The following is a 23,920-nucleotide window of genomic DNA, read 5'->3' as shown; positions in this document are numbered from 1 at the left end:
CCAAGGCATTTTAATGGAAATCTGCTTTAGCAATGACCGGCAAATCTAAGAGAACTGATGGTGTAGATTGTACCAGCGCCTGGTTCCTAATTTCCACCTCCCTCTTAGTGATTCAGATGTTGGTGCTGTTTGTTACAGACAGGTTGCCTACTATTTAAAATAGCCTGAGTATTCCAAAATAGTTGGTTGCGTCATTGCTCAATGAATATCTACCGGTACTGCTGCAGAAACATTGTTTGAGTGTGACTTCAATCAAGTTGCTGGGGCAGACTGTTGCTGCTTCCATCGCCTGTTCTCATCCCTGATGCGACATCATTAGGATTCAGTAATATTACATATGGGCAAACGTACCTCAGCAAGGGTTGCTCTGGTCTCTTGCAAACTCTGAGTCACGCGCTCAATCTGAGCCTTCAATTGGATGTTTTCCTGTTTACTGAGCTCCAGCTGGAAATCAACAATCTCTTTCTCCTTGCGCAGGTAAGCCACAACAGATCAGAGTTCTGAAACCTTAGTATCCACATCACCGCCAACATCCGCATCACCAGAAGTGCCCTCAGTAGCAGAGGAGTCCACAGCCTAATGTATGTGGGTGGCTTGGGTGCTGACAGTCTTGAGATGTTGATGAAGAAGAGCAATTTGTGTGGACAGATCCTTGGAGCTATATTTTGTTCAGACTAAAGAACCGATCAGCATCAAGCCAAGCACTCACTGGGCATTGAGATCAGCAAATTCCTTGTCCAAAACCTCTTTTGCAGTTTCTGGCTGCCCTCAGACACTGCCAGCTTAGCTTGGGCATTAGTGGCTTCTGACAGGTTATCCTTGGAGTGACGGTGAGTTGTTGTTTAAGGGTCTCAATGGTCTTGATGGATTCTGCATGGATGATGACTTCATGCCAGTATCTATCTTCTGCGGCCTGAAAAAGACTAAGGATCCAGATAATAACAAAATGATATCAACTTACAAGCGCCCTTTCCTCCTGCTAGCATACTTCATTCTCGTGAGTGGTGGGGTCAGTCTCAGAAGTCTTCTCAGAGGTGTAGGGAAAGGATTGTGAGAACTTGAAAAAGGAAATTGTCTGATCAAACACAAGCACTGTTAATTCCAAGTCATTGTCCAATATATTACAATCATACAGATTGCAGGACGATCAGAGTGCTTACCTGATGAAATCATGGCACCACAAAACCCAGTGAGTCAATTGTCCCAATTGCGCGTGTGTGCTGATGTTATCCACAATCAGTGTTCATACCATGGAGGAAAAATAGCTGCAGTGAGGAAGAGGGAGAGGAGAGGGAGAGGGAGAATAGTGGTGGCACTAGATGGTACCAGAAGTTGGCAAGTTGGTTCAAATTGTGATGAATAAAGATGTCAGATGCTGTCATCTCTGGATTCTTGTGATATATACTTCCGAGCAGTCTGTTATGCAGGAAGAGTTGGTCAAGAGCATCATGATCCATGTGATCTGAATCTGTTGTGATTGTCAGCTTTTCTGCCAGTACAAGCTCTGCAGCTACCACCAGATTCATTGCAAGCACATGCCAATACATGAAACCACAATCTTGCAAGTCAGAAATATCAATATCTTCCCTTGCCCACTTTAACACTTTGTGAACAAGCACTTTGGTGATACCAGTTTGTGACTGGTAAATGAAATGCTCTATGACAGCTGTGAGAAGTGCAAGTTGAACCTAATGAAAGTATATCGGAAAGCTGGGGAGTCACACCAGTGGTGAGAGGACTGAATGTTAAAAGTGGAAAACATATATTCATCTGTCAAGCAATAAGGGCCAAAGAGACATGTAGAGGTCACATCAGGATTGGCGAGGTAACCACCAGCATGACATGAACAGGTCCATGTACTAACCACAAGTGGATCTACAGGGAGGGACAACAGGAATAAACACTTGCTCAGCACAGTTAATGAAATTGCCACCATAGCTAAAGGAAATGTCAGCGGCATGCATGCAGCCTCAGCGCAGATCACAGACCTTGACCAAGCATACCCTCAATGAAGTATGTGAATAGGGAGACTCGGTACATCCACTGCCACCAACTGAGTATACGGTATGGTTGCAAGACATCATTGCTATAAAACAGTAAGGGACGCAATCATATCGAGTGCGCCCAAAATACTCACAAGATAATAACAAATGAGAACATCATGCTGAACAGTAGCAACAAGATCACAGTGCTTGGAGCCATGGAAACAACTACCTCTGCAATGGTTGTGTAGTACATGGGAAAGATGACGCCATACATGAGGTATGTGTATCCTGCACGATCACTGGTAAATCTGACAGTCCAGAAGAACCAGAGCAATGAGCACATAATGTTCCATGGCAGCTTGACTAGAATCTGGCTGACAATGAGAGCAGTTCAGTTGTACATCCTGCTTGGACGCTCCCAGATTTCATAGATAGACAGAATTTCGATGTACATCTACATTACCTGAAGCTGCTGTGAAAGGGGGACAGACAGTGCTGAGGCCAAGAAGATCGCCTATCAAACAAGTCAAAAACCTGCGCTATGCACCGGAAAACACAACATACAAAGAGCTTGTTCTGGGTACCCTGGAGCAAATCACTAGTGCAGTAGAACGTGAATTCAACAAACAAGCCGCCAATGATGCAAAGCGCAAACTTAACCATGAGATAGGTCGGATTGCGCCAGTAGGCCTGGAAGTTACATTAGGTAAGGGCCATGACCTGGTGACTCCATGAAGTCATGAACTTGGTGGGGTGTTGTGCCTGTAAGACCAGGCAAACGCAGCCTTCACTATGGATATTCTCAATCTCTTCTTGGAGTGCAGCAGCCTCAGGTGGATTCTTCCAGGTGGTGCACCAGTCAACCGAGGACGATGCCGTTGTGCCTGTGTCAATGATGTCGAGCATATACTCAGCCCTCCATGAATTATCAACTCAAGCAGGGGAAAATAAGACCCAGAAGTACTTATGGGTTAGCATCAGGGTTGCATCAATGGGCACCATTGCAAACAAAGTACTCAAGCATAGTGGAAGTTCCCTTGCTGATGTTACTGAAGTAGACAGTCTAGCCACCCTTCTTAAGAAGTAAGAGATGGTCGAAGACCTGGAACAACTCTCCAGAAGGTTGATGGATCCTGTAGCGATGTTGTGAACAAATGTGCATGGCATCAGCCACTGCAAACTCACATACAGGAAATGGCCTGGCTGTTGTTGGCAAGGACACATATCAACAAGGACGAACCTTGGCAGCAAGCTCAACGCCCGAAGTCCCAACAACAGCATCAGTGTAATCTTCGAGGCTGCATATCACGAGACACTTGTTGATGCTGAAAAGATATGATGAACCTGAGCAGCAAAGGAAGCTATGATAACTTACTATGCTGCCAATTCTACAATAGGGACAGTCTGGGGCTGGCAAAGTTGCGCAGAAAATGGCAGAACCTCTCGGACGGTAGCTTGAGTGAGGTGGGTATCCATCTGCTGGCAATAGCCACTAGCAGACAACCTGTAGTATTTCATGTCAACCGACTTCTCAAATGGTACACATACATCTGTGCCTGGAAGTCCACAGGGAGTGGTTGACCACTGACCAAACAATCACCGGTGATGACGCCAACATTGCCACGTTATGCCAAAACATTAAGGAGTGTAGTATACAAACATGTCAGAGTGAGGACAACTAAACACACTCGATCTCTTACCTTTCCAGCACCTGATTTACCCATGAGGGCTGTCAGTTTTCCAGGGCCAACATAACCAGAAATATTGTCCAAGAGACAGCAGGAGTGTTGACATTCTTCATGCAAATCTTCCACCTGTTGGTCCTGTCGTAACAAATGAATCGGTTGAATCCTCTCTGCAAAAGCATAATTTCGATGAGTTCCCAGATCACTCTGTGGGAAAATAGCCCCACTCAATTCTTATTTATTCTGCCATTGGCACACAGTGACTGCCAGGGAGCGCATCCAGCCCAATCAGCTGAAGTAGAACATTTAATGTCAGAGCTTGAGTTACAATTGAAGAACTTGCTTCCATCTCTCCATGCAGGAATAAACTACTATTGAGGAGGTCTTTAACCATCGTGATCCGGGGATCTACAAGTGCCTGACCCCACAATTGGACCAGAAGGAGAAGAAAATAAGCTGACATGATTGAGTTGAGTGAGAGGTCCTTGAATTTGTCCTGGATGACATTCAAGACCTTGCTCAGCCGTTGGATTTCTGCTTGACCCTCCGTGAGGGTCTTCCATTTGACGAGCTCTGCTATTTTGAAATCCATCAGCTAAGGAATGAAGATATACAAAGGAAATACCATTGGAATATTGGGAGATCACATCATCAAGGGCGCTCTTAGCCATTGTCTTGACCATGGCTGCCTCATTGGTAGGGGAAAAGGAAGTATCGAAGATCAACCTAACCACCTGTTCATATGCATCAACCTTCACCTCCTTTATTACATCCACTGATAGAAAGTTCTTCGTCATCAGTTTGAATAGTGGCATAAGAAACTTAGTCTAGTCTGGTGCATTTTTGGCATGCACAGGGCTCACACCCCTGAAACCCTGATTTATCTGTGCCTCGAAAGATGCCAGGCTCTGCTGCTGAAATGCATTGTTTAAGCCTTGAGCATCTAACATCCACAAGCTTGATTGGCTCAAAGATGCATGATGAAGAGGCTGGGGATGATATAGTGACAAAGCCATGTGAGACTGCGGCTGCTCCTGCATGTCGTGTGCACTCGATGCCCCCCCAGTTGAAGTGGAAGATTCTGTGAGTAGCCCGGGTACACTCTGATGGAAGTCATTGGAGTAAACGGAGGTGTAGCCCTCGGAGGACTGAGCGAAGGGAGGAGCAGACCAGTCATGTTGCACATAAGCCATTCTTTTGCACTCAATGTTGAATGGGGATTGCGAGAAAAATTGTAAGGCATTGGGGACTCACTTACTGACTATTAGTTGCCGAACGATCACATCCTGTCCAGGATGATTTACTATAATATTTAGCCAGAGTTAGCACAAGTCGAACAAGGTTTACATTGTAACTTGACTTTACCTTCCCCAACAGCCACTGAATTCAAAAGGAGCTATTCTGTCTTATTGAGTACAAATTGGATCACTTGTCTCAATGCGATTGAAGGCAAGTATGGAAGACAGGACAGCCGTCCCAGCATGACATGATGACCCATATCAGGTAGTCACTGGGTGTGAAACTCCATGCATCTCATTATTTTGACAAATGACCATTATGATATTGTATTATCCCATGGTCTCATCGAGCATGACCCAGCCATGCTCCCTCCAACTTTTCAACTTCCTGAACATCTCAGAAGTCAGTGGTCTGGAGAAACCAGCACCTCTCCATCCATCCGTACAAGCCAGGATGTTAGAACTTCCAAACGAGTGTTCAATGCTCACAAAGAACAGCACATTAAAGACTTTTCATGCCAAGTAGATGATTGGCGCTGATGGTGCTGGAGGTGAGATACAAAACACACCAGCAGAGAAAGTGTTAGGGCAGACAGAATTTCCCTATCATGGAGAATAGCTGCTGTCTTCTTCAAGTTTTATCGGGTGGCCAAGTTGGTTGTGCCAGTTCTAGACCATCTGATTGTGGAGCTGAGGAGCATCGTCCAAAATTGAGATTCTCCACATATTGACAATGGTGCCAATAGTTTATGCTAGAGAGACTAAAGAACTGCTGGGTATAGCTGAAGGAGAGGCAGGTGTGAACACAGAAAGAGATAATCAGTATGTGGAAGAGAAGACTGATAAGCTTGCTTTTGATAATACTTAGTAATACTCAGTACTGCGGAGGAGTTTGAAAATGCTGATCCATCTTGGTCTGAGTCACAAGACACCCCTATTGATCAGGCAAGTCAGTAATAATTTAAAGGACTTGAAGGAATAGAAGATCTAAGTAAAAGCAATTTAAAAAGAAAGGTCGTCAAACATGTCCTCCTCATCTCCCTCCTCCTCCTCTTCATCCTCCTCCTCATCCCCCCCCCCCTCCTCCTCCTCCTCCTTTTCCCCATCATCATCATCATCATCATCATCATCATCATCATCATCATCATCATCATCATCATCATCATCATCCTCATCATCACCATCACCTTCTTGACCCTCGTCATCACCATCTTTGTCGCCACAATCTGCATCACTGTCGATGACATCCATGGCATCATCCAGTGCTACTAAATCAGAGCTAAGACATTCTCTAGTCATCCTCTGCAACTGTTACTGGATGCCTGACACCAAAGTGAGTATAGCATATGAACATATCTCAGTCCACAAATCTGACCCAAAGGTTGTGAGTCAACAGCACTATTAGAAAAGAATATTCAGACTCACATGCTGACGTAATACTCTTCCCAGTCATCTAGCTCCCCCCCATGGTGCACTAATGATCTCCCATACCGAAGCCAGCTTGTACCATGCTCTGAGGCGAACACAGGAATCAGGTGAGCCCCTCGAACCACTTGCCCTGGATCAAGAAACCCAAATGTGTCAGGGTCTGTTTCATCCACAAATGCAACCTTTGGAAGACGAGCATGTTTCATGCTGGATTTGTAGTTCTGTAACAGTGCCAGCCACCTGACCCAGAGAAACTCGAGGTGCTGCTGAATGGGTTGGGCTCTGTTGTTGATCCAAGTTTCCATATGGTAAATACCCAATATGTGGGCATACCAGTATGGGTGATTAGGTGTCATCTCCCCTGAAAGTACCATGATATCAGCGTGTGTTCTAGGGCTGACGGTGTTGTATTCTCACCTGAGGTCGTATGTAGTGTAGTGTACCTGCATGGTTTGGACTGAGAAGATCATATTATTAGGAATAATAATTGAATTGTGCTCCTCATCTGTAAAGGTGTGATCGCAATAGCCGATATCCAGCTTCTGAAGCCTATAAAGGATGTGGTCCTTGAGTTTGGGGATGAAGTTCTGACAATAATCGTGAGAAAAGTGTAAGGTACATCCCCACTGCAATATCATGTCTACCTTAACTGCTGGATCACTGTCATGTTCTTGAAGGAATTGAAATAGATTGATCAGACTGTCCCTATTGGTTGTGATATGGTGATGTATGTCAGAGGACACTGAAGGGGGAGCATCAGCAGGTGATTGGCTGTCAGAGGAGGATGCACCTCCAGCTTCTGCAACCTGTCGAAGTACATGATACCTTTGTTCATGCTTAGCTGACTGGGCCAGGGTGTCCAATTTGCTGGTCAATGGATAAAATGCCTTGAGAGCTCTGTGTGCAAGTTCTCCCTGGCCAAATTTAACTTGCATAGATAGTGGAAATACAATGCATACATACCATTTGAGTAGTAAAGGAGTCCGTGGTCCCAAAGAATCTGATAGATCTTGCATAATCTGCCATCACATGGAATTTATAGGTGTTCAGGTTAAATTTCTTTGCCCTTGGTCTGCTTGAGTCTGCAGAAGTTACATTAGTCCCAGACTGTTGAGCAAACCTTCGTTGACGAGCTGTTTTCTCCTTTGGTAACTCCATAGTATTGAAGGTAGCACAGGTGTCGCATTGAAATTTTTGCAACATCCAAGAGAGGTTCTTGAATGTATCTTCAAGAAAAGTTACCATAGAGCCTGAGTGCATCCTGAGCTTGACAAGTGCATGCCACTGCGCGAACCGATACAGCAAAGACTGTACAACTAAATCATGATCAGCAGGGAACAGCCCTTTGAAAACTGGGATAGCACACTGATGATGGAGAATGTGTTAGCGAGGCAAATGAAGAAAAATGAGTTGCACAAAAACCTGTAAGATATCTTCGAAGTCCCATGCTGCTAACCTTTTCATCTCTGAAGTATTGTTTGCAGACTTTCGGATTATGCCATTGCCAAAGGTCGGAACCTGACGAAATCTATGGGGAGGTCAAGAATCGTTAGCAGGTAATAAAACTCTAGGTGAATTCTGCCTAGTACCTGTGGTCAAGGGCTGCGACTAGCTGGCTACCATCAGGAAGGGCATACAGAAGCCTGATGAGGTGGGTTAGTAGCGCTTTCCAAGTACCCAACTTGCATTCATGCATGAAGTCAACCACGAGCATGCGGAAGGGGTCAAGGCCAAATGGTCCAAGTTTCTGCATGAATTGATTCTGCAGGTAGCTGGTTTGGGCCCATCAAAGATTGAAGGATCTATATGCACTTACCAGAGTGGGTACCCAAGAACCCTCTCCAAGGGTGTCTTTAACCTTTGAACCATCTATTGTATTCCCCCGCTTATAGATATACTCACAAGCCTTGAGGACTTTGGTAATAGCATATATGCGTAGATTTTGTATATGACTTCACATGTCCTTGATGAGACCAAGAGAGTCAAACAACCTTTTTGGGGTGAGGCAGTGAGGGCAGGTGCATGAGCCCATGTCTTTGATGGTCACAATTAAAACCCTGGAATTTGATGAGCAATCTAACAACTTTACTAATGAAGGCAAAGCGAAATTACTTCTCAGGATAATCAGCAGAATATGTAAATATTTAGGGAAACACCCTGTGCAGCACACCATCCGCACATTTCAGGACAAGACCATGCTGATATGCAAGAAGAAAGTTCTGGTCAAGCAAGATTTCCCAGCATCCATGAAACAACTCCTGGCAGCAGTGAGTATGAAGTGATACCATGCCAGTTTTTGATATGCACAGTAGGCCACTCAAAATATCTTTAATGCTAGTCAGGAAGCTGACAAGGCAGTTGGCATAAATGACCAGTCGATAGGCATCCTGTAAGAAAAACTCACTGAAGGCAAGAGCCCTACCAGGTGGCATGCTCCCAATTGAGGTAACGACTGGGCAGTACTTCATCAGGTTTCTGAAATAGAGGTAAAGTGGCCAAGCTTTCGCAGTTCCAAAGTTCACTAGGTGAGTTGCATCGGAAAAGAACATAAGTCCCACTACAACCCATTCCAAGGAACAATTAGGCTCCTTTGGCAACCTCTGGAGATCGTCCTGAGCCTCCAGCCATGCATCTGAGGTGTACAGCTCATCAAATATCCGCTCCTGATGGCTGTCCAAAGGATCTATCCATAGTCATTTGAAGGGTGAAAGATGGAACGCACAAGCTTGGACATCTGTGAATGCTGCGCGGATTACTTCAACTAGAGGGTGATAGTGGAATCTGTGAATAGTATATGTTTTGGGGTCTTCCTTGGTTGACTTCGTCGGAATGTTGATAGTAACATCAGTCTCAACCCAATCATCTGGGAAAGTAATTCTCTCCCCACCATCATCCTTATCCAATTCCTGCAAGCTCCTCACTGAGAAGCCTTCAAGATCCTTGACATCAAAATTGTCAGCCTGCAAAACATCTTTAACAAGATGCTGCATCTCAGCCTCTGATTTCCTGTGGCTACCTGAATTCATCCAGGATACAAGCTGATAAATGGTCATATTGGGAAAGGGGTAGGGTGGCGGCAAGACATTGAGTAGACCTGGGGAATCCATTCCTTGAACTGCTGTTGGACAAGTTCTTGCAAGTAATGTGGATGGAATAAACTTATCTGGCTCAAAGGAAGGACAATGAGGGTATAGTCTACTGAGTCCAAACAAGTTAGAGGCAGTCCAGATGGTGTCCCGTAGTGTTAAAATGACCTGTTGAATTCTGTTCTGGTGTGGGAGTGATGGCCTGGGGATGTCAACAGCATTATCGGAGTGGTTTAGATCCTCGTCTACATGTTCAATATCATTGAAAGACCTGGGAATCCTTCTCTTAGGAAGTGCAGGCCCTGCAGCTGAAGTCAAGCAATTAGCAATGCCTGGCAGATGCAGAGGTTGAAACAGGCCTACATAAGTTGTGTAGTTCAGATCTGTTTCCAAAGTTGGGGCCCTCTAAGTCCATTTCCAAGTCCATGGCAGCAAGAAAATAGGTTTCTCCCCTTTCCGAGTTTGCGTCTGCATCGAAGGGGAGCTGCGAGTGCCTGGGGGCATCAAATGATCCATGGGCTGTAGAGAATTTCCAAGGAGCATTTGGTCTTGGATAGATCTTCACTGCATGACTCGGATGCCTGGGGAGTCTTGCTGGAAATGATTCCTATGCACACAGTTACTTCTCTTGAGTATGCTTCACCATAAAGAAGGACCACTTACTTGTGATGCATTTACTGATGGTTTTGGAACTAAATTCACCAATGCCACATCCCTTGCTCGTTGGGTTCTCCTTTGGCTTGCAAGGGTGCTAGACGTCTTGAAAAAATTACAACTTGTGCCGGTGCCTACTAAGTCCTCAGGTATCCATTGCCCTATTCCATGAGCAACCTCAAGCACTGCAAGACACCATCAAAAGAACACATAGTACAGTAACTTATACCCGTATTAGATGGACAGCTGAGGGTGACAATGTACCTATAGAGGCAGGCCAGCCCATGTGGGCCCATAGGCAATAAGTGTACCATGATAGACGAGTGGGCCAGTGGGTGGTGTGTACCTGTTCCAAACAGATGGGCTGGTGGTATATAGTGTAGACAGTAGTATAGGAATGTACTATATAGAATATCTATGTACATGATAGACGAGTGGGCCGGTGGGTGGTGTGTACCTGTTCCAAACAGATGGGCCAGTGGTATATTATGTAGGGTGTGTGGAGCATACAGACTATGCTAACCGGAGACGAGTGGGTCAAGGGATGGGGTGAAATACAAGGCAGGTAAATACATCCGGTACATGCAGAGTGCACTAACCGGAGACCACAATACCTTATCTGGTGCAGTGTATTCTAACTGGCAATGCCCATCCGGTCCATCTGGTATACACATCTGGGTCTATACCCATACAGTTCCATGATACATATCTGGTTCAGCTCAATTATCCACCCAGCACATGTGGAAACCATCTCAATATGGTAACCAAGTATACCAGATATATATTTGAATGAATACATACAGTTCCTACATATTTACATGGTCACATTTTGCATACTCTGTGCTCGGAGTCCCAACAAAATTGTGGATGCTGTCTCACATGTACCACGCAGTAACAATCCGGTTGCCCTCTTCCACATTCATGTAATGTCTCACCAGTTGACATGATGAAGCCAGCATTGAGCCAGAGTCATATAGAAACTTGATCCCAAGATTCATAAAGTCTGTGATGACCAGGTGATACATACCAACAGTCGTCATTATATCAAATGCTGCCGGTCAACATTTGGGATCTCTATGAGGGGGCAACCAGTGATTGCATATGATCGATACCACATTAAAGACAGATGTCCAGCATTGAAGGTGATAGTGCATCTCATCTAATTCATATCTGGCAGCCCATTTACCAAGCCCAACTTGAGTTTCCATTCTGGCCCAATAAAGATCAGGGTGCATGACCTGAAGTGCAGCAGAGATGATGATACCAGACCTTTGAAGGGATGTCATAATGTTGCGACCAGGCATCACCTTTCAGTGCTGCTGATACCTCTGGCAAGAAGCCATCTTCCAGGTCAAGATTCAGAAAGCCATGTTTCTACAATACTTCATACCAGAGATTTCAATGCATGACAACCGGATGCACCTCTCTTCCTTGCTGAAACCATGCAGGGGATATATTGATACACCTGGGGGTGACCATCCCATCTGGACTTGTATGGAAGTTCGACCAGTTGGTCCTCCATTGAGTGATCTTGCTTGTTGTGATGCTATGCTTCAACAAACCACTCATGGAATGTGTGGCACCATGAATATCTTTCTGTGTCATACATCTGGGTAAGATAAAATTACATGGAGATGGTAAAACAGACCATTATCATAGTGGTCAGTGCTCCAGGCAAATACCAGACAATGATTCTACTGCCAGAATCAATGACAATGGATGGGGTTATCAAGAAATGCTCCTCTTCAGGGGGGAATCTGTTGAAAAGATTCTCCTCTCGTGTCTCACTTCGGCTGGATTCATCTTTGTCCAGGGCGTCATTGTATCTAACCATGTCAATTTTAAGATGAGCTGTGTCTGCAGGTCAGTTGACCAGAACAGATAAATGAGCTGGATTACCTACCAGCGTTAGAGTAAGCAGTAGCCATCACATTGGTGAGCTGCTCCAAAGCAATGCAAGCATTGATATCCAAGAGTCCAAGGTCCATATCCCTTACCAGTTGGTGAAGAATTGTAGCCATGAAAATCTCATGCACCAATTCACCGGCAAGGTATGTCTGGTACAAGGCCCAGTCAAGTGGAATTATAACCATGGCTTGCCAATTCAATCAAGTGACAGGAAAGCACCACTGATATCAATTGGAGAAAATAGCTCCACTTTCACACGACCTCTGATTGCATGAACACACTTTATTTACATGCCGGTTTGTATAATAGATTGGCCAGATACCAGCAGACATTAGGGTGTACTTTAACTGTAACTACATGGAGGCACTGTCATCTGTATTTAACCTGTCAATGAGTGCCTGTGAGGATGATACAGCTCTGGTGATTTCATCAATGGGCCCAACCAATCTGGTCAACCGGTCACTGGAACGCCTAAGATTCATCATCCTTATCTGCAACATGTCCAGCAACTCTCTCCCAGTTTGTGTCTGGTGGCACAAACCAATCGTCTCCAGCAGATTATCCAGACCCTGCACAATATATGGGAGAAGGCCAGTCCTCACATGATCAGGCTGTCATGTATGGTGTTAGTATCCGGTGTTAAGAAGATCATATGGACTGACTGACCAGGTGTGAAAAGTGCCATGCAACCAAATCCATAACATCTTGGACAGATGACTTGGGCAACATATCCGAAACCCTGCAACAACCAAGTGATTCCTTCCACCAGTCATTGAAGTAGTCCAGCATATGAGCAATATCATAGTCATCTGATTTGTTCGAATCAGCAGACAGGCGCAATGACTGGATATCCTGGAAAATGGCATTGACATCTGGTCGCCAGTCCACCAAAGCGTGTGCAGTCATGGTTGAGAGCACATCCTTGAGAAGTTGAGGAATAGTAGCAGACAACCGGGTGATAAAACATATGTTGATGAAAGGCATTACAAAGGTCTATATGATGGAGAAAAAGATGAGGGCATGGGAGTATCAGCATGGCTAGCCACCTACCTCCATCTCTCATTTCATCAGGGTGTAGAAAGCCTCTGCATAACGAGGCAGGGCCAGTGCAAAACTCTTGTCAACATGCAGGTGCATGGCCAGCATCCAGGAATTGGCATAAAACAGTGCACAAGAGATATCTGCAGCTGTGATGTGATGGCCCTTGGCAGCAATGATTAGTTGGTCAGAGGGGATGAGAGTCGCAGTATTGTTCATGGAGAGAAATGTGAGGCTGTAGTATGACCAACACCTTCAGATTATTCAAGTGTATATTACATGATAGGTATTATCAACCAGTAACCTTGATTATGTAACTAGCTGGTACCAACAACCACCTCAACCGGTACCAGTTCTTGTAGCTGAACAATCATTTTGTGAAAAGAATCCTCTGCATGTGCCGCCAGTTGGTCATATATGTGAGATTGTCAGGCAGCATAACATGTATGTCCAGTGAGCCCTGCAGATGTTGTGTCACGCATGTGACTGAGCCATTGCTTGGCTCTATGTTTAAAGAAATTAATTGACCACTGCATTTCATGTTTGACAAGCATAACCTCCTCATTCCAGTGGTTGCACAGTGCTTTCATCCAGAGCCAATTCACCCAGTAAACTATGATGAGAGCACATGAGACCGGACGACTGGGAGTAACCAAAAGCACTGGACACTCACATTCTGTCATCCAGTCATTTTCGGACGTGTCTCCTTGAACATCCAAGGACCAGAACCATGAAAGAGTGGTATCCCTCTGACCATGTGCATTTGGATCAGCCACCACAGAGCTAGCTTTCAAGTCTTCTTTCTTCAAAGGAAGATATTTCTTCAAGAGGTCATGGTCAGGGAGCTTCGCCAGCTGCAACCGGCATTTTGAATATATACTAGCATTGAGATTGACTGCTGTTTCCACTGAGCGAACTTGAGTCCATGCCCTTGTGGATGAAGCCTGTGACTTGGCTGACCAGACAGTATTGTGGAATATAACAGCTTTATTGCCTAAATGCACTCTAATGGCATGGAGTGTGTCATTGGCCTGGCCTTCTCATAGGGCAATTTCTTCTTTCATGAGATTGGTGAGACCTAACTCCCTGCACCTCACCTCACCAATGTTGGATGGTAGTAGTATGACAGTTAGCTCCAGGTTGAAATATGGAAGCATCGTGAATGTCTGGACCGGGATTTTGATCTTCGTCAAAATCAGAGTAATCTTCATAATTATCATTGAGTGAATTGTGAACAATCACTGGAGAATCCGGGTCATTGACATCGACATCGACACCAAGATAAGTAGGTGCCATCTCCAGAAACCTCGTAATCTGAGTGTGAAGCTTATCCCGGCATCGTGCCACTTTCAACAATTGCACATCTGTTGGGTGCATTTGTAACCTTTTCACATCCCTGGAGAGAGATATTTGGGATTCCTCTATAGTGAGACTGGTTGCGAGCCAAGTGGCAGCTCCTTGTTGACCAGGGGGGTTGATGACCGGATGATCAGGGCAATTTTGAGCCTGCAACAGGCACAACTCCTGCTGTTTTCTTGTTGGAGCTGCACAACCATGTGATCAGACCTGCCAGACAACCAATAAAAGTAGACACTTGCCCCTTTCCAACCGGACCTCATAGATGTCCATAGCTGCAGGACCCTCCGCTCTGTTTGCATGAGCGATTACCTCCTCTTCCTTCCATAGAATGACCATGTCAGGCTGGGCTGTCTCATTGAGATTATCAAATGCAAGTTTGCTCTCTGCAGCACCCTTGATAGCCTCTTTCAACTTTCTGGACAGAAACTTAGCTACTGGACATGCCAGCCGGTCATGCATTATTATGAGTAAGACAATATATGTGCATCTGGTGGTCAATGACTTACTTATACAAATCATTTTCATGAAGTTGCAATCATTCATCTGATAATCCAATACCTCCTTGTGATGGGGAGTTCCCATGCCCCTGGCTGATGGAGAGATTATATTCAAAGGTGCCCAGAGGGTCTCCATAATCTCTCCATCTATCCTGCTGGTCCCATGGATGAAATTTGATGTGTACTGGACAAAGCAGCTGTCTTGATGTCCATGCACATGCCACAAGCCTATTCCAGGAATGATATCCATACCAATGGGGATGGAAAGATACATGCTAGAAGCGATCTGGTCCTTCAAATACTTGTTATACTGACAATTTATGTCATAGAATGTTATGGCATGAGAGATTCCGTCGGTCTTATAGTTAAGCACTTGACTTAATGCATAGTCCATGTTCATCTGCCTGATCATTCCAGGTAAGAGTTGTAAGATCAGCCATTGATGCGACCAGATGCAATATGTATGAACCTTTCACCTTTCTGAAAGTCCACCATGGAATGTGGGACAAAACATCCATGCTGTGCACATGCACATCCTCCTATACCGGTGGCCTCCAGCCTTTGCTGTGAGGTGTTTGCTTGATTTACTGCTCGGTGATTATTGCAATCTGACCTTTGGACATGGTCATGAGCAATGGATAAATGGCTCTTGTATCTATCATCAGAGACCATGAATCCCAGACCATCCATCAATGATACTTCATGGGATGGATTCACTGGATGCATGTGCTCGGCTTTGAAATTTCCATCCATGACCAAATATCTAGTCATGAGCCAGGAAGGTGTATCATCTGACTGGGCTACTGTACTGGTAGACAGGTCCAAGTTTATACTCAGTTGTGGACATGCTGGGCAAAATAGGGCAAGATCGCCATCCTTCAGCTGGTCATCTTTGTGGGCAAATCCATGCCACTTGTAAAGCTTGCATTGTCACCACTGCCTGGCAGCTCTCATGAGCTCTCTGTAGCAATCCTACAGATATTGTTCTTAAATGACCAGAAGATGAAGCACCAAGTGAAACCCAGCTCACCAGAACCATCAGTGGAAAGATGCTCAAGGTTAGTCTGTGAATTTTGCTGTAGTAATTCATGGCCAATGTACTGCACTTGAGATTGTCTAACAGAAAGTCGTCCAAGACAGCGAATGTAAATGCAGTTTTTGGTCTGGTGAAAGATGCCGGGAACAAGCCAGCTTGAAAGAGCTGCATGTCTTGGCTGAGAGCACTGGGGCAGTGGCAATAACATATGGAAAGGGAGTGAACACCAGACTTGTCTACTACAGTTATTGCCAGCTGATCCGGGTCTCTGACCGGTGGAATGAAAGGTCCCTCTGGATAATCATCATCTATATTGTCATCGGTGTCTGACCATTGAAGGACATCAGATGAGTAATCTGTGCTGCTGCTGGGACATGGTGTGCTGTCATGAGCAAGGTGAATGTGCAGGCCAACTTTAAGGAGTGAAGTTTCTTGAAAAAATGATCCAGTCCATGACTGATGCAATGGAATGGATGTCGTTGATGCTGAATTCTGCAACAGTCTGTGCAAAAGAGTGGCTCATTGAAACAGCCATGACATCTATACACCCCATTCTTCTTGCAGACTGAACAAAGTCAGTCAGGTGGAGGGGCTTCTCTGACCATGAGTGAATTTATGTAGTCCTTGAACTTGCATTTCCATTGCTGGAGATATGCATTCTGACTCTGTGTGATCTGGTCAGACCCAGACTCTGGAAATGAAGATGACTGTTGCTTGCCAGAGATTTCGGAAATTTAGGCTGTGGGATGTCACCTTGGTCAAAGTCAAAATCGGCGCCTTCATACAGCAAGTGAGGGGACCCAGATATATGCTTCAAGGGAGATTTTGTCAGTGATGATGTTACCAACTTTGTTTTCTGAGCCCATGAATCTTTCACCCAAGATAACCTGGATCCTCTAGTTGTAGTTGTTTCCTTGAGCTTATACAGCTGAGGCAATTGTTTCTTCATAGGAGGGGTGTATGTGATTCCCTTTTCTTTGGTCTTTCGCATGTTGATGCTACAACTGGACAGGATAAGTATGCTGAACACTTGATGACTCAGGTGCCTTCCATCAATTTTCTGGACTCTGGGCGATTTGAACCGTCGAGATTACCACATTTTCCCTTGTTAGTCATTGAACAACCCAATCATTCATCAAGGGACCAATTGATCCAGTGTTGTCCAGACTCCGAATGGTTTGAATGGTCGGGATTACCACATTGTTGCTGTGATGATCTTGTAATATTATCTCTGTTTGGGATATATTAAGGTTGGAGTCACCGAGGGTTGCCATAGTTGCATCATCTCACAAACACCGTAATCCTGCCATTAACACAAGTCGGATGGATTTCATGTTCAAGTTAGATGACAATTGACTTGATAAAGTATGTTGACCAGAGGTTACATTTCAAGGTTCAAATACTTGTCTAGCCAGTGTTCCGGAGTGTTGGTCTTAGACAAGTAATTTGGTTAATTAAGAGGGTTCAGCAGTGATACATGCTTCTTTCGATTGAATGATTGATGAGTCTGGTAAAGTGAATACATTGATTATCCTTCAGTCAAGGGCACTGGCATTGCAAAACATGCTCTGAGAGAACAGTTCAAACCTAATAACCCACTCTATGGATGCAAACAGGCTTTCTTGTTTGATCTTCCGGACACCGGCTGTTTGTATGCACATTTATGTTGGCCTCCAAAGTCATTTGTGAGGATACTTACTTGAACAGGTTGTGGAATATGATTGCACAGGGCCTGTATGCAGTACTTGAGGGCTGTATGCTGCCCATATACTATATAATACAGATCTAAGTATGTATGCTTGTGCAGTTCTCAATTCTATGCATTAGAAACATGTAGGATGTCAAGGGAATTATACCAATCATACCAATGAACAAGTATTGGACAATCTCTTGTTCGGTTTGCAGTCATGTACATGAGTTATGTCTGTAGCATGCAGTATCGGAGGGCTGTATGCTGCCCATATACTATATAATACACATCTAAGTACTTGTGCTTTTACAGTTCTCTTCTATGTATCAGAAACATGTAGGATGTCAAGGGAATCATACCAATCAAACCAACGAACAAGTATTGGACAATCTCTTGTTCAGTTTGCAGTCACATACATAGGTTATGTAACCTAACACTGTGAGACACACATGCATCCTTTCTTCTACCAAGACCTCAACTGCTCCTCAACTGCTTTACCATGCCCCAGTCCAACTCATCAGTTGACAGCCCACAAAAGACCAAGCAGAAGAAATTGACTGAGGAAGAGGTGCTGGTCTTAAAATCCCACCTAGAAGAATGGAAGGAAGCTGCTGGCAACGATAGAAAAAATATTCTGAAGGCGGTCATAAAAGAGGCAAAGGTGCATGCCCCTGCTATGGATGACCAGTCATTGAAAAACAGAAAATATGTGAGCAGTTGAACTTCAAATTTTATGCATGATGACTGACTTTTATCATGATATATTGAGATGTACTGGGACTGGTTATATAACCGGAGATCTGAAAAGACTCGAAAAAAGAAGGCCAGTAAGATGGGTCAGAAATGGACTTCCCGGATGGTCATACAACAACTGCACAAGGAGGAGATCATCGAAAAGACCGGAGCAATGCCAGGATCAAAGACATTTATTGAAAGATATCAGATGACACTCACTGCAGTCATGGCCAGTCTATCTAAAGAGGAGCTGGAGGAAGCTCAGAACACTGCAATTGAGTGGTCTGCCAAGACTCCTCCTGCAGCTGTCCAGGTGGACTTTGCAAAGAAAAAAGCACCTGGTTTGATGAAGGACCTGGTGTCCAAGTTGTGGAAGCAGGCCAGTATGAGAATTTTTATATTATTGGCATGGAAAGAGGAGGATGAAGTGCATATCAATGGGTGAGTTCCAGTTCACACTCAACCAGTAAATGAATCCTGATCCAGTTGGAAGAATTGACTTCAATGAAAAGTTGGAGGGCAATAGTTTTACCGATATGAAGGACTGGAAGCCCATGTTATCAGAGTGGAATGCCTATGCTGGAGAAGAGTTTGGTGAGCTTCTGTTTGACAATCTTGCAACATTCAGTCAAGTACTTATGCAACATGGGGTGAACCCAGATGTTGACCTGAATAATGATGATGACGATAGTGAGGGGGAGGTGAAAAAAGGCAGGAAGAAAGGCAAAAAGAAGGACAAATATCCTTTGGAGATGGATAGCTATGGGCTTCTGATCATACTGGATGTGAAAGAGCTGAACCTCAAGAGTAAAAAGTGTCTTATAAGGATGTTCCTCACAAAACACTACAGTCAGTTTCACAAATGATGTGTCTGGAGAGTTGATCAACTGACCAGTGATTTTTCAGGGTTGTGCAGCCAACAACCAAAGGCATCTGTGCCTTGGGCCTCAGTGAGGAAGGCTCAGGGGGACTTTATTGCAGCCAAGTTTTTACCTACCGGCTGGAAGCTTGACAATCCGTCAAAGATTCAGTTGGCTGACACTGACTGGCTGTTGGAATTGTGGTGTCAAAGACAGAAGGACCAGGTTCGCCCAACCTTTGAATTTAAAGGCTGGGAAGGTGACAATAAGACAATGAGAGAACTGGCAGAGGCGATTGACAGAAAGGATTCTGACACAAGACCCAAGGATCTGGTGAAAAAAACTACTGGAAAGCGCACCAGGAGGGTGGCACAGGAGTTGAGTAGTGAGGACGAAGAGAAGGACAATGAAGAAGAAGAGAAGGACAATGATGATGACAATGGCACATTGCCACCTCCAAAGTCAAAACCTGTCAAAAATCACCTACTGGTCAAGAAATCCAGGCCAGTCAATGCATGCAGCAGGGCTAGTCTGGCTACATCTGCTGCAGAGCATGAAGATCCTCACCCACCAGTCAAGAAATCCAGGCCGTTTCCATTGCCACCTAAATCAAAACCAACCAAAAAGTGTGGTAGGGTTGGTCACATTCAATCTGATTTAGAGTTGGACAGTCAGTCACCAGGAAAGAAATCCAAGCCCAACAATGCCAGCACCGGTTCTGCGCAATCAACTGGTCCTCGTGACAACCATCCTCCACCTTCAAAGAGTCACACATTTGGTCCTACATCCGGTGTCCATGGCAAGAAGAAAAATCACAAAGGACCAGTACCCAAACCAACACCTGCTGCCACAAAAGCCACCGGCAAGAAAGCCAAAGGACGTGAAGCCCAGACCACTGATCATGAGCCAAAGCGCTGTCTTAGAAGTTCAAAGGCCTCTTACAAAGCTCAGTATATGCAGTAGTAGTAATGTGGATCTTTGCATGCAATTCTTCTAGCGATAGGTGTAGATAGCATTTGACTGGAAATACATACTTCATGTTGCAAGTCGAGATATGGATATTAGTTGACATGCCAGCAACAACTCTTGTGTGCTGTCAAGAACTTGCTGTCTTGCAATGGCCTCGTCCGGCGACATTGCATCACCCACCCAGTCCATGTCCAACTGGTGCATTGCAATCTGCAAATCGCCTACAGCCCATTGAATTACAAATCTAATGGGATCCAGGTCGAATGACAGCAACTGAATTTCAACAATCAGTACAATATCTGAAGCAACAAGAAGGCTTACAAGATCGATCCAGGTCAAAATGCGCCGGATCCATATCAAAACCCATCTCCAGAGGCTTTCATCCAGCGTGATATCATTGGTGTCAAAGCCCATCTCCAGTGCCCCATATGTGTGTCTGGCCGGATCACTAACATCAATATCAAACCCCATCTCCAGAACCCCATCTGTGTTTCCAGTTGGATCACTGACATCAATATCAAACCCCAAATCTAGCACATCTTCGACGTCCAACTCTGGAGGAAATCCCAATTCCAGCATCTTGTCATGTGACTGTTCATCATCAGACATGGTGGGGAATTGCATATCCAGGATGTCTGGCTGTGGGTGGTTGTGAGTGTCGGTTATCCAGTCATCATCTGACAAAGGAAAACCCAAGTCCAATAACCAGTGGTCATCCCCAGTTTTGAAGCGGACTGCCTTCAATCTATTCCCATCTCTCAACCGGTCATGAGTGGACAGGACATCTAGGTCTTCAAAGGTAATGTGAATGGTCTTTGCTATGCATTAGATGGACCCATGCTTGAACAATCCATCACAGGGTTGTAAGTGTGCTCATCATACCCTGGCTGCAAGATGTGAAATACTGGAATGCTGGATAATGTCAACCAGTCCATTGTTGTAGTAGATAGATAGATTGTTACCTTCATCCTCACTAGACACATGTAGGTCATGCTGGGCCTTGGCTGACGATCACATCCTTCTCTTTTTAATTTTAATGAAGGGGTTATATAAATCTGCAGCCTTCATAAGATCACCAGAGGAATAGATGTTCTGCTGCAGCCTGTGACCGGATGATTTCTTCACAGGTTGGGTAGTTACAATTGATTGCTGATGATGTGTCAACCTGCACAATGTGATATTCAGATTTAAAAATAGATGCTGACAACAAACAATGGACTCAGATATTTCCAGATTGGGCTGGGCTGCCAGTTGCCGACATTTTCACAAGTGTGGTTGTTGAACACGTCTCTTCCGGATTACTTGTCCACTAAGTCTACTGCAATCATCTCCCTGCCATGTCTTCTCACTCTACTTCTGCATCTGCTGCTGCCTGCTGCCAACCAGGCTCTCATAGCTCTTGTCGCCCAGCTCACTGAGATGGTTCAAGATGTCATCCAGTTGCTGTTGCAAGAGGAAAAAATGGAGTTGAGCTGGAAGATTGCTTGTGAAGTGGTATGTTTCATTATCTATCAATTGTCTTGATTAATACTATGGTCCCATAGAATGATGTGATTCACACCTATGGGAAGGAGGCTTCCTATGTTCCCCCTGGCCTGCTGTCACTTGCAGCTGAGATCTTTTGCACTCAGAGGTGCACCACACAATTGGTGGAAGTACCGGATTGGACCCATCTTGGGAACAATCAGGACATGTGCATGAAGCACCCATTGTACAGTAAGACATTGGGTGCTGCACCACCTATTGCGTCTGCAGCTCCTGGTGAGTGTCTTCCTCCTCATCCCACCTGTACTCACACCTGAGACTGCAGTAGCAACTGCACCAGTACCAGCACCACCACCTGCTCCCACCCCTGCACTGGCACCACCACTGGCACCAGCACCAGCACGAGATGCCAGCATTCACATGCCAAGACACGCAGCATCCGGTGAAACCACACCAGCAGGATCATCCACAACATGGAAACATCAACTCAGTACCAGCCCTCCTGTGCCTTGTGGCAACCAGTCCCGGAAGCCTGTCATCAAGTCCAAGGCAATCTTGTCCAACACTGACACTACCAGTGACACTGAGAAGGTGAAGGGGAAGGGGAAGGCAAAGGCAAAGGCAAAGGCACTGGAAGTTGATGGTGATGAGGACAATGACATGATCGATGTCAATGACCTTCTGGATGTTCAGGTAAGTGTTGCTCTTCCTAAATTCAACATTACTGACACTGAACACAGCCCCGGAAATCGATGTGCAAGGCTGTCATCCCTGCAAACAAGCAGGGCACACTGAAGGCAAGTCAGTTGGTTGTGAATGATGATGATGAAGAAGAAGATGAATTGGAGGAGGATGAAGAGGCACAAGGCAGATCAAAGGTAAGTTCTTCATCATTCTTTATATCTGCTGGTCCATCGCTGATGATGGTGCAGGCCACTTTATGACCAGGGAAGCAACAAAAACTGGTAAGTTCTACCCAGTCCAATGGCAAGGCCACCAGCAGGAAGACCAAGGTCCAAGAACTGGTAAGTCTTCCAGTCACTGCTAGTTGTTACAATGCTGATTTATCAAAGCCCCGCACTGATGGACCTCTGCCACCTTGTGAGAGATGCCAGGTGAAGAAGGTAGAGTGTTGCCCCCAGTTGACAAAGAAAGGCAATGTCGCCTCGACATGCACATTGTGCCATGACTGGAAGATGGCATGCATCTGGCCAGATACAGAGAGTGCCACCATTACCCCCACCACTGACACTGCACCACCTGTGGCTGCAGTCACCACACGCTCTAAGACGACCTGGTCCAAAGCAACCAGCAAGAAAATGGTGGGGAAATCTAATGCAAAAGGTAAGTCTTTTGCTTCTGGTTGCTTTTTGTTTCTCACCATGCTTGTAGAAAAGAAAATCCAGCAACCTAGTCCTATTGAAGAGAAAGACAACAACATCGAGATGTTCGATAGCACTGTGGGTGTGATGGGTGCTCACCAGCAATCGGCCCCTTTGGTGTCAGCAGATGATTTCCCTGTGGATCACTGGATCGAGCCTGGTACTGATAAGTTGCCACCTCCAGCTCCATCACTGGCCATGGCCTCAGAGGACAACATCCAGTTCTCACCATTACCTGTCATTCACAGCCCACCCACCCAGCACCCCCTTTCTCATGACCAGATGGAGGCCATGTCGGCCCAAATTCGCGTTGAGATGGAGACCTTCATACACACAATCAATTGGATATTGACTTGCGGCATGATCGCCTGGAGTGTCGCATGGACCTCACAGAGGCATCTGATGGTGCAATGTCCATGCAGGTTGATGAACTCCAGCAGGATATGCATGTGCAGCATGCACTCCTCTCTGAGTGCACCGCTGAAGTAAGAGGCATCGTCAGGTATCTGAGGGAGCAGAGATCTGGTCAAACATCAGCATCAACTCCTCCTGCCAGCATTCAATCCACCCCCCATCACAGCTCCCGGCCCATCCATCAGTGCATTTGCCTGCACTGTCACCAACAATGTGTTCACCCCGGATGTATCTTGGATGGGTGCACAGACCAGTGGTGATGCATTTAGTGACACTGCAGATGGCTCACCAGTTGCAAGGCTCAACTGAGTGTCATCCACTCCCACCAACATCCCTCCATTGACCATGAGGGAATCCAGATCATCTGTTCCTCCGGCTGGCTCTCCACCTGTGCAATCTCCAAATCTCCCAGCTGCCTGGCCATCAAGTATGCCAGCTGATGCACAGTCCATCTCAGCTCCTTTGCCACGC

At 45.4% G+C, this 23,920-nt stretch overlaps 14 protein-coding genes across 14 annotated transcripts; 2 read left to right on the top strand and 12 right to left on the bottom strand.

The window, feature by feature from the left end:
• Positions 1-2,439: 2,439 nt before the first annotated feature.
• On the bottom strand, positions 2,440-2,891 carry BJ212DRAFT_1480241 (uncharacterized protein; the record flags this gene model as incomplete). The annotated part of the gene is made up of 3 exons (XM_041340048.1): positions 2,440-2,499; positions 2,550-2,675; positions 2,706-2,891. 3 exons carry the CDS (start codon positions 2,889-2,891, stop codon positions 2,440-2,442), a joined length of 372 nt encoding a protein of 123 aa, XP_041193930.1.
• Positions 2,892-3,048: 157 nt separating this feature from the next.
• On the bottom strand, positions 3,049-4,863 carry BJ212DRAFT_1480240 (uncharacterized protein; the record flags this gene model as incomplete). The annotated part of the gene is made up of 8 exons (XM_041340047.1): positions 3,049-3,118; positions 3,175-3,188; positions 3,226-3,310; positions 3,361-3,489; positions 3,534-3,569; positions 4,132-4,246; positions 4,296-4,458; positions 4,534-4,863. 8 exons carry the CDS (start codon positions 4,861-4,863, stop codon positions 3,049-3,051), a joined length of 942 nt encoding a protein of 313 aa, XP_041193929.1.
• A 1,466-nt stretch (positions 4,864-6,329) lies between these two features.
• On the bottom strand, positions 6,330-6,692 carry BJ212DRAFT_1270269 (uncharacterized protein; the record flags this gene model as incomplete). Its single annotated transcript, XM_041330873.1, has 1 exon — positions 6,330-6,692. The coding sequence occupies one exon, from the start codon at positions 6,690-6,692 to the stop codon at positions 6,330-6,332; it is 363 nt and encodes a 120-aa protein (XP_041193928.1).
• A 57-nt stretch (positions 6,693-6,749) lies between these two features.
• BJ212DRAFT_1269947 (uncharacterized protein) lies at positions 6,750-7,271 on the bottom strand (the record flags this gene model as incomplete). The annotated part of the gene is made up of 2 exons (XM_041330840.1): positions 6,750-6,923; positions 6,981-7,271. 2 exons carry the CDS (start codon positions 7,269-7,271, stop codon positions 6,750-6,752), a joined length of 465 nt encoding a protein of 154 aa, XP_041193927.1.
• BJ212DRAFT_1270116 (uncharacterized protein) lies at positions 7,261-7,866 on the bottom strand (the record flags this gene model as incomplete). The annotated part of the gene is made up of 2 exons (XM_041330856.1): positions 7,261-7,701; positions 7,759-7,866. Coding segments are annotated over 2 exons (549 nt in total), but the record flags the coding sequence as incomplete, so codon positions are not given.
• A 124-nt stretch (positions 7,867-7,990) lies between these two features.
• Positions 7,991-8,254, bottom strand: BJ212DRAFT_1207874 (uncharacterized protein; the record flags this gene model as incomplete). Its single annotated transcript, XM_041329179.1, has 2 exons — positions 7,991-8,098; positions 8,153-8,254. Coding segments are annotated over 2 exons (210 nt in total), but the record flags the coding sequence as incomplete, so codon positions are not given.
• Positions 8,255-9,029: 775 nt separating this feature from the next.
• Positions 9,030-9,389, bottom strand: BJ212DRAFT_1270329 (uncharacterized protein; the record flags this gene model as incomplete). The annotated part of the gene is made up of 1 exon (XM_041330885.1): positions 9,030-9,389. One exon carries the CDS (start codon positions 9,387-9,389, stop codon positions 9,030-9,032), a length of 360 nt encoding a protein of 119 aa, XP_041193924.1.
• A 1,562-nt stretch (positions 9,390-10,951) lies between these two features.
• On the bottom strand, positions 10,952-11,335 carry BJ212DRAFT_1205515 (uncharacterized protein; the record flags this gene model as incomplete). Its single annotated transcript, XM_041329152.1, is given in 2 exon segments — positions 10,952-11,127; positions 11,140-11,335. Coding segments are annotated over 2 exon segments (372 nt in total), but the record flags the coding sequence as incomplete, so codon positions are not given.
• Positions 11,336-11,700: 365 nt separating this feature from the next.
• BJ212DRAFT_1480237 (uncharacterized protein) lies at positions 11,701-12,169 on the bottom strand (the record flags this gene model as incomplete). The annotated part of the gene is made up of 2 exons (XM_041340046.1): positions 11,701-11,927; positions 11,980-12,169. 2 exons carry the CDS (start codon positions 12,167-12,169, stop codon positions 11,701-11,703), a joined length of 417 nt encoding a protein of 138 aa, XP_041193922.1.
• A 1,374-nt stretch (positions 12,170-13,543) lies between these two features.
• Positions 13,544-13,786, bottom strand: BJ212DRAFT_1205302 (uncharacterized protein; the record flags this gene model as incomplete). Its single annotated transcript, XM_041329148.1, has 2 exons — positions 13,544-13,635; positions 13,690-13,786. Coding segments are annotated over 2 exons (189 nt in total), but the record flags the coding sequence as incomplete, so codon positions are not given.
• Positions 13,787-14,120: 334 nt separating this feature from the next.
• BJ212DRAFT_1480235 (uncharacterized protein) lies at positions 14,121-14,840 on the bottom strand (the record flags this gene model as incomplete). Its single annotated transcript, XM_041340045.1, has 2 exons — positions 14,121-14,566; positions 14,615-14,840. 2 exons carry the CDS (start codon positions 14,838-14,840, stop codon positions 14,121-14,123), a joined length of 672 nt encoding a protein of 223 aa, XP_041193920.1.
• Positions 14,841-18,565: 3,725 nt separating this feature from the next.
• Positions 18,566-20,162, top strand: BJ212DRAFT_1480234 (uncharacterized protein; the record flags this gene model as incomplete). The annotated part of the gene is made up of 3 exons (XM_041340044.1): positions 18,566-18,780; positions 18,833-19,188; positions 19,246-20,162. The coding sequence occupies 3 exons, from the start codon at positions 18,566-18,568 to the stop codon at positions 20,160-20,162; spliced, it is 1,488 nt and encodes a 495-aa protein (XP_041193919.1).
• Positions 20,163-20,234: 72 nt separating this feature from the next.
• Positions 20,235-20,777, bottom strand: BJ212DRAFT_1480233 (uncharacterized protein; the record flags this gene model as incomplete). Its single annotated transcript, XM_041340043.1, has 2 exons — positions 20,235-20,441; positions 20,490-20,777. 2 exons carry the CDS (start codon positions 20,775-20,777, stop codon positions 20,235-20,237), a joined length of 495 nt encoding a protein of 164 aa, XP_041193918.1.
• A 588-nt stretch (positions 20,778-21,365) lies between these two features.
• Positions 21,366-23,758, top strand: BJ212DRAFT_1480232 (uncharacterized protein; the record flags this gene model as incomplete). The annotated part of the gene is made up of 9 exons (XM_041340042.1): positions 21,366-21,662; positions 21,713-21,929; positions 21,979-22,346; positions 22,394-22,531; positions 22,607-22,678; positions 22,727-22,997; positions 23,046-23,344; positions 23,410-23,520; positions 23,573-23,758. 9 exons carry the CDS (start codon positions 21,366-21,368, stop codon positions 23,756-23,758), a joined length of 1,959 nt encoding a protein of 652 aa, XP_041193917.1.
• Between the last annotated feature and the right edge of the window lie 162 nt (positions 23,759-23,920).

This window comes from Suillus subaureus (assembly GCF_016647635.1).
Source record: "Suillus subaureus strain MN1 chromosome Unknown BJ212scaffold_13, whole genome shotgun sequence".
NCBI classification, from domain to species: Eukaryota; Fungi; Basidiomycota; class Agaricomycetes; order Boletales; family Suillaceae; genus Suillus; species Suillus subaureus.
Note: the sequence above shows the minus strand (reverse complement) of the source record. Positions and strands in the feature narration are given on the sequence as shown.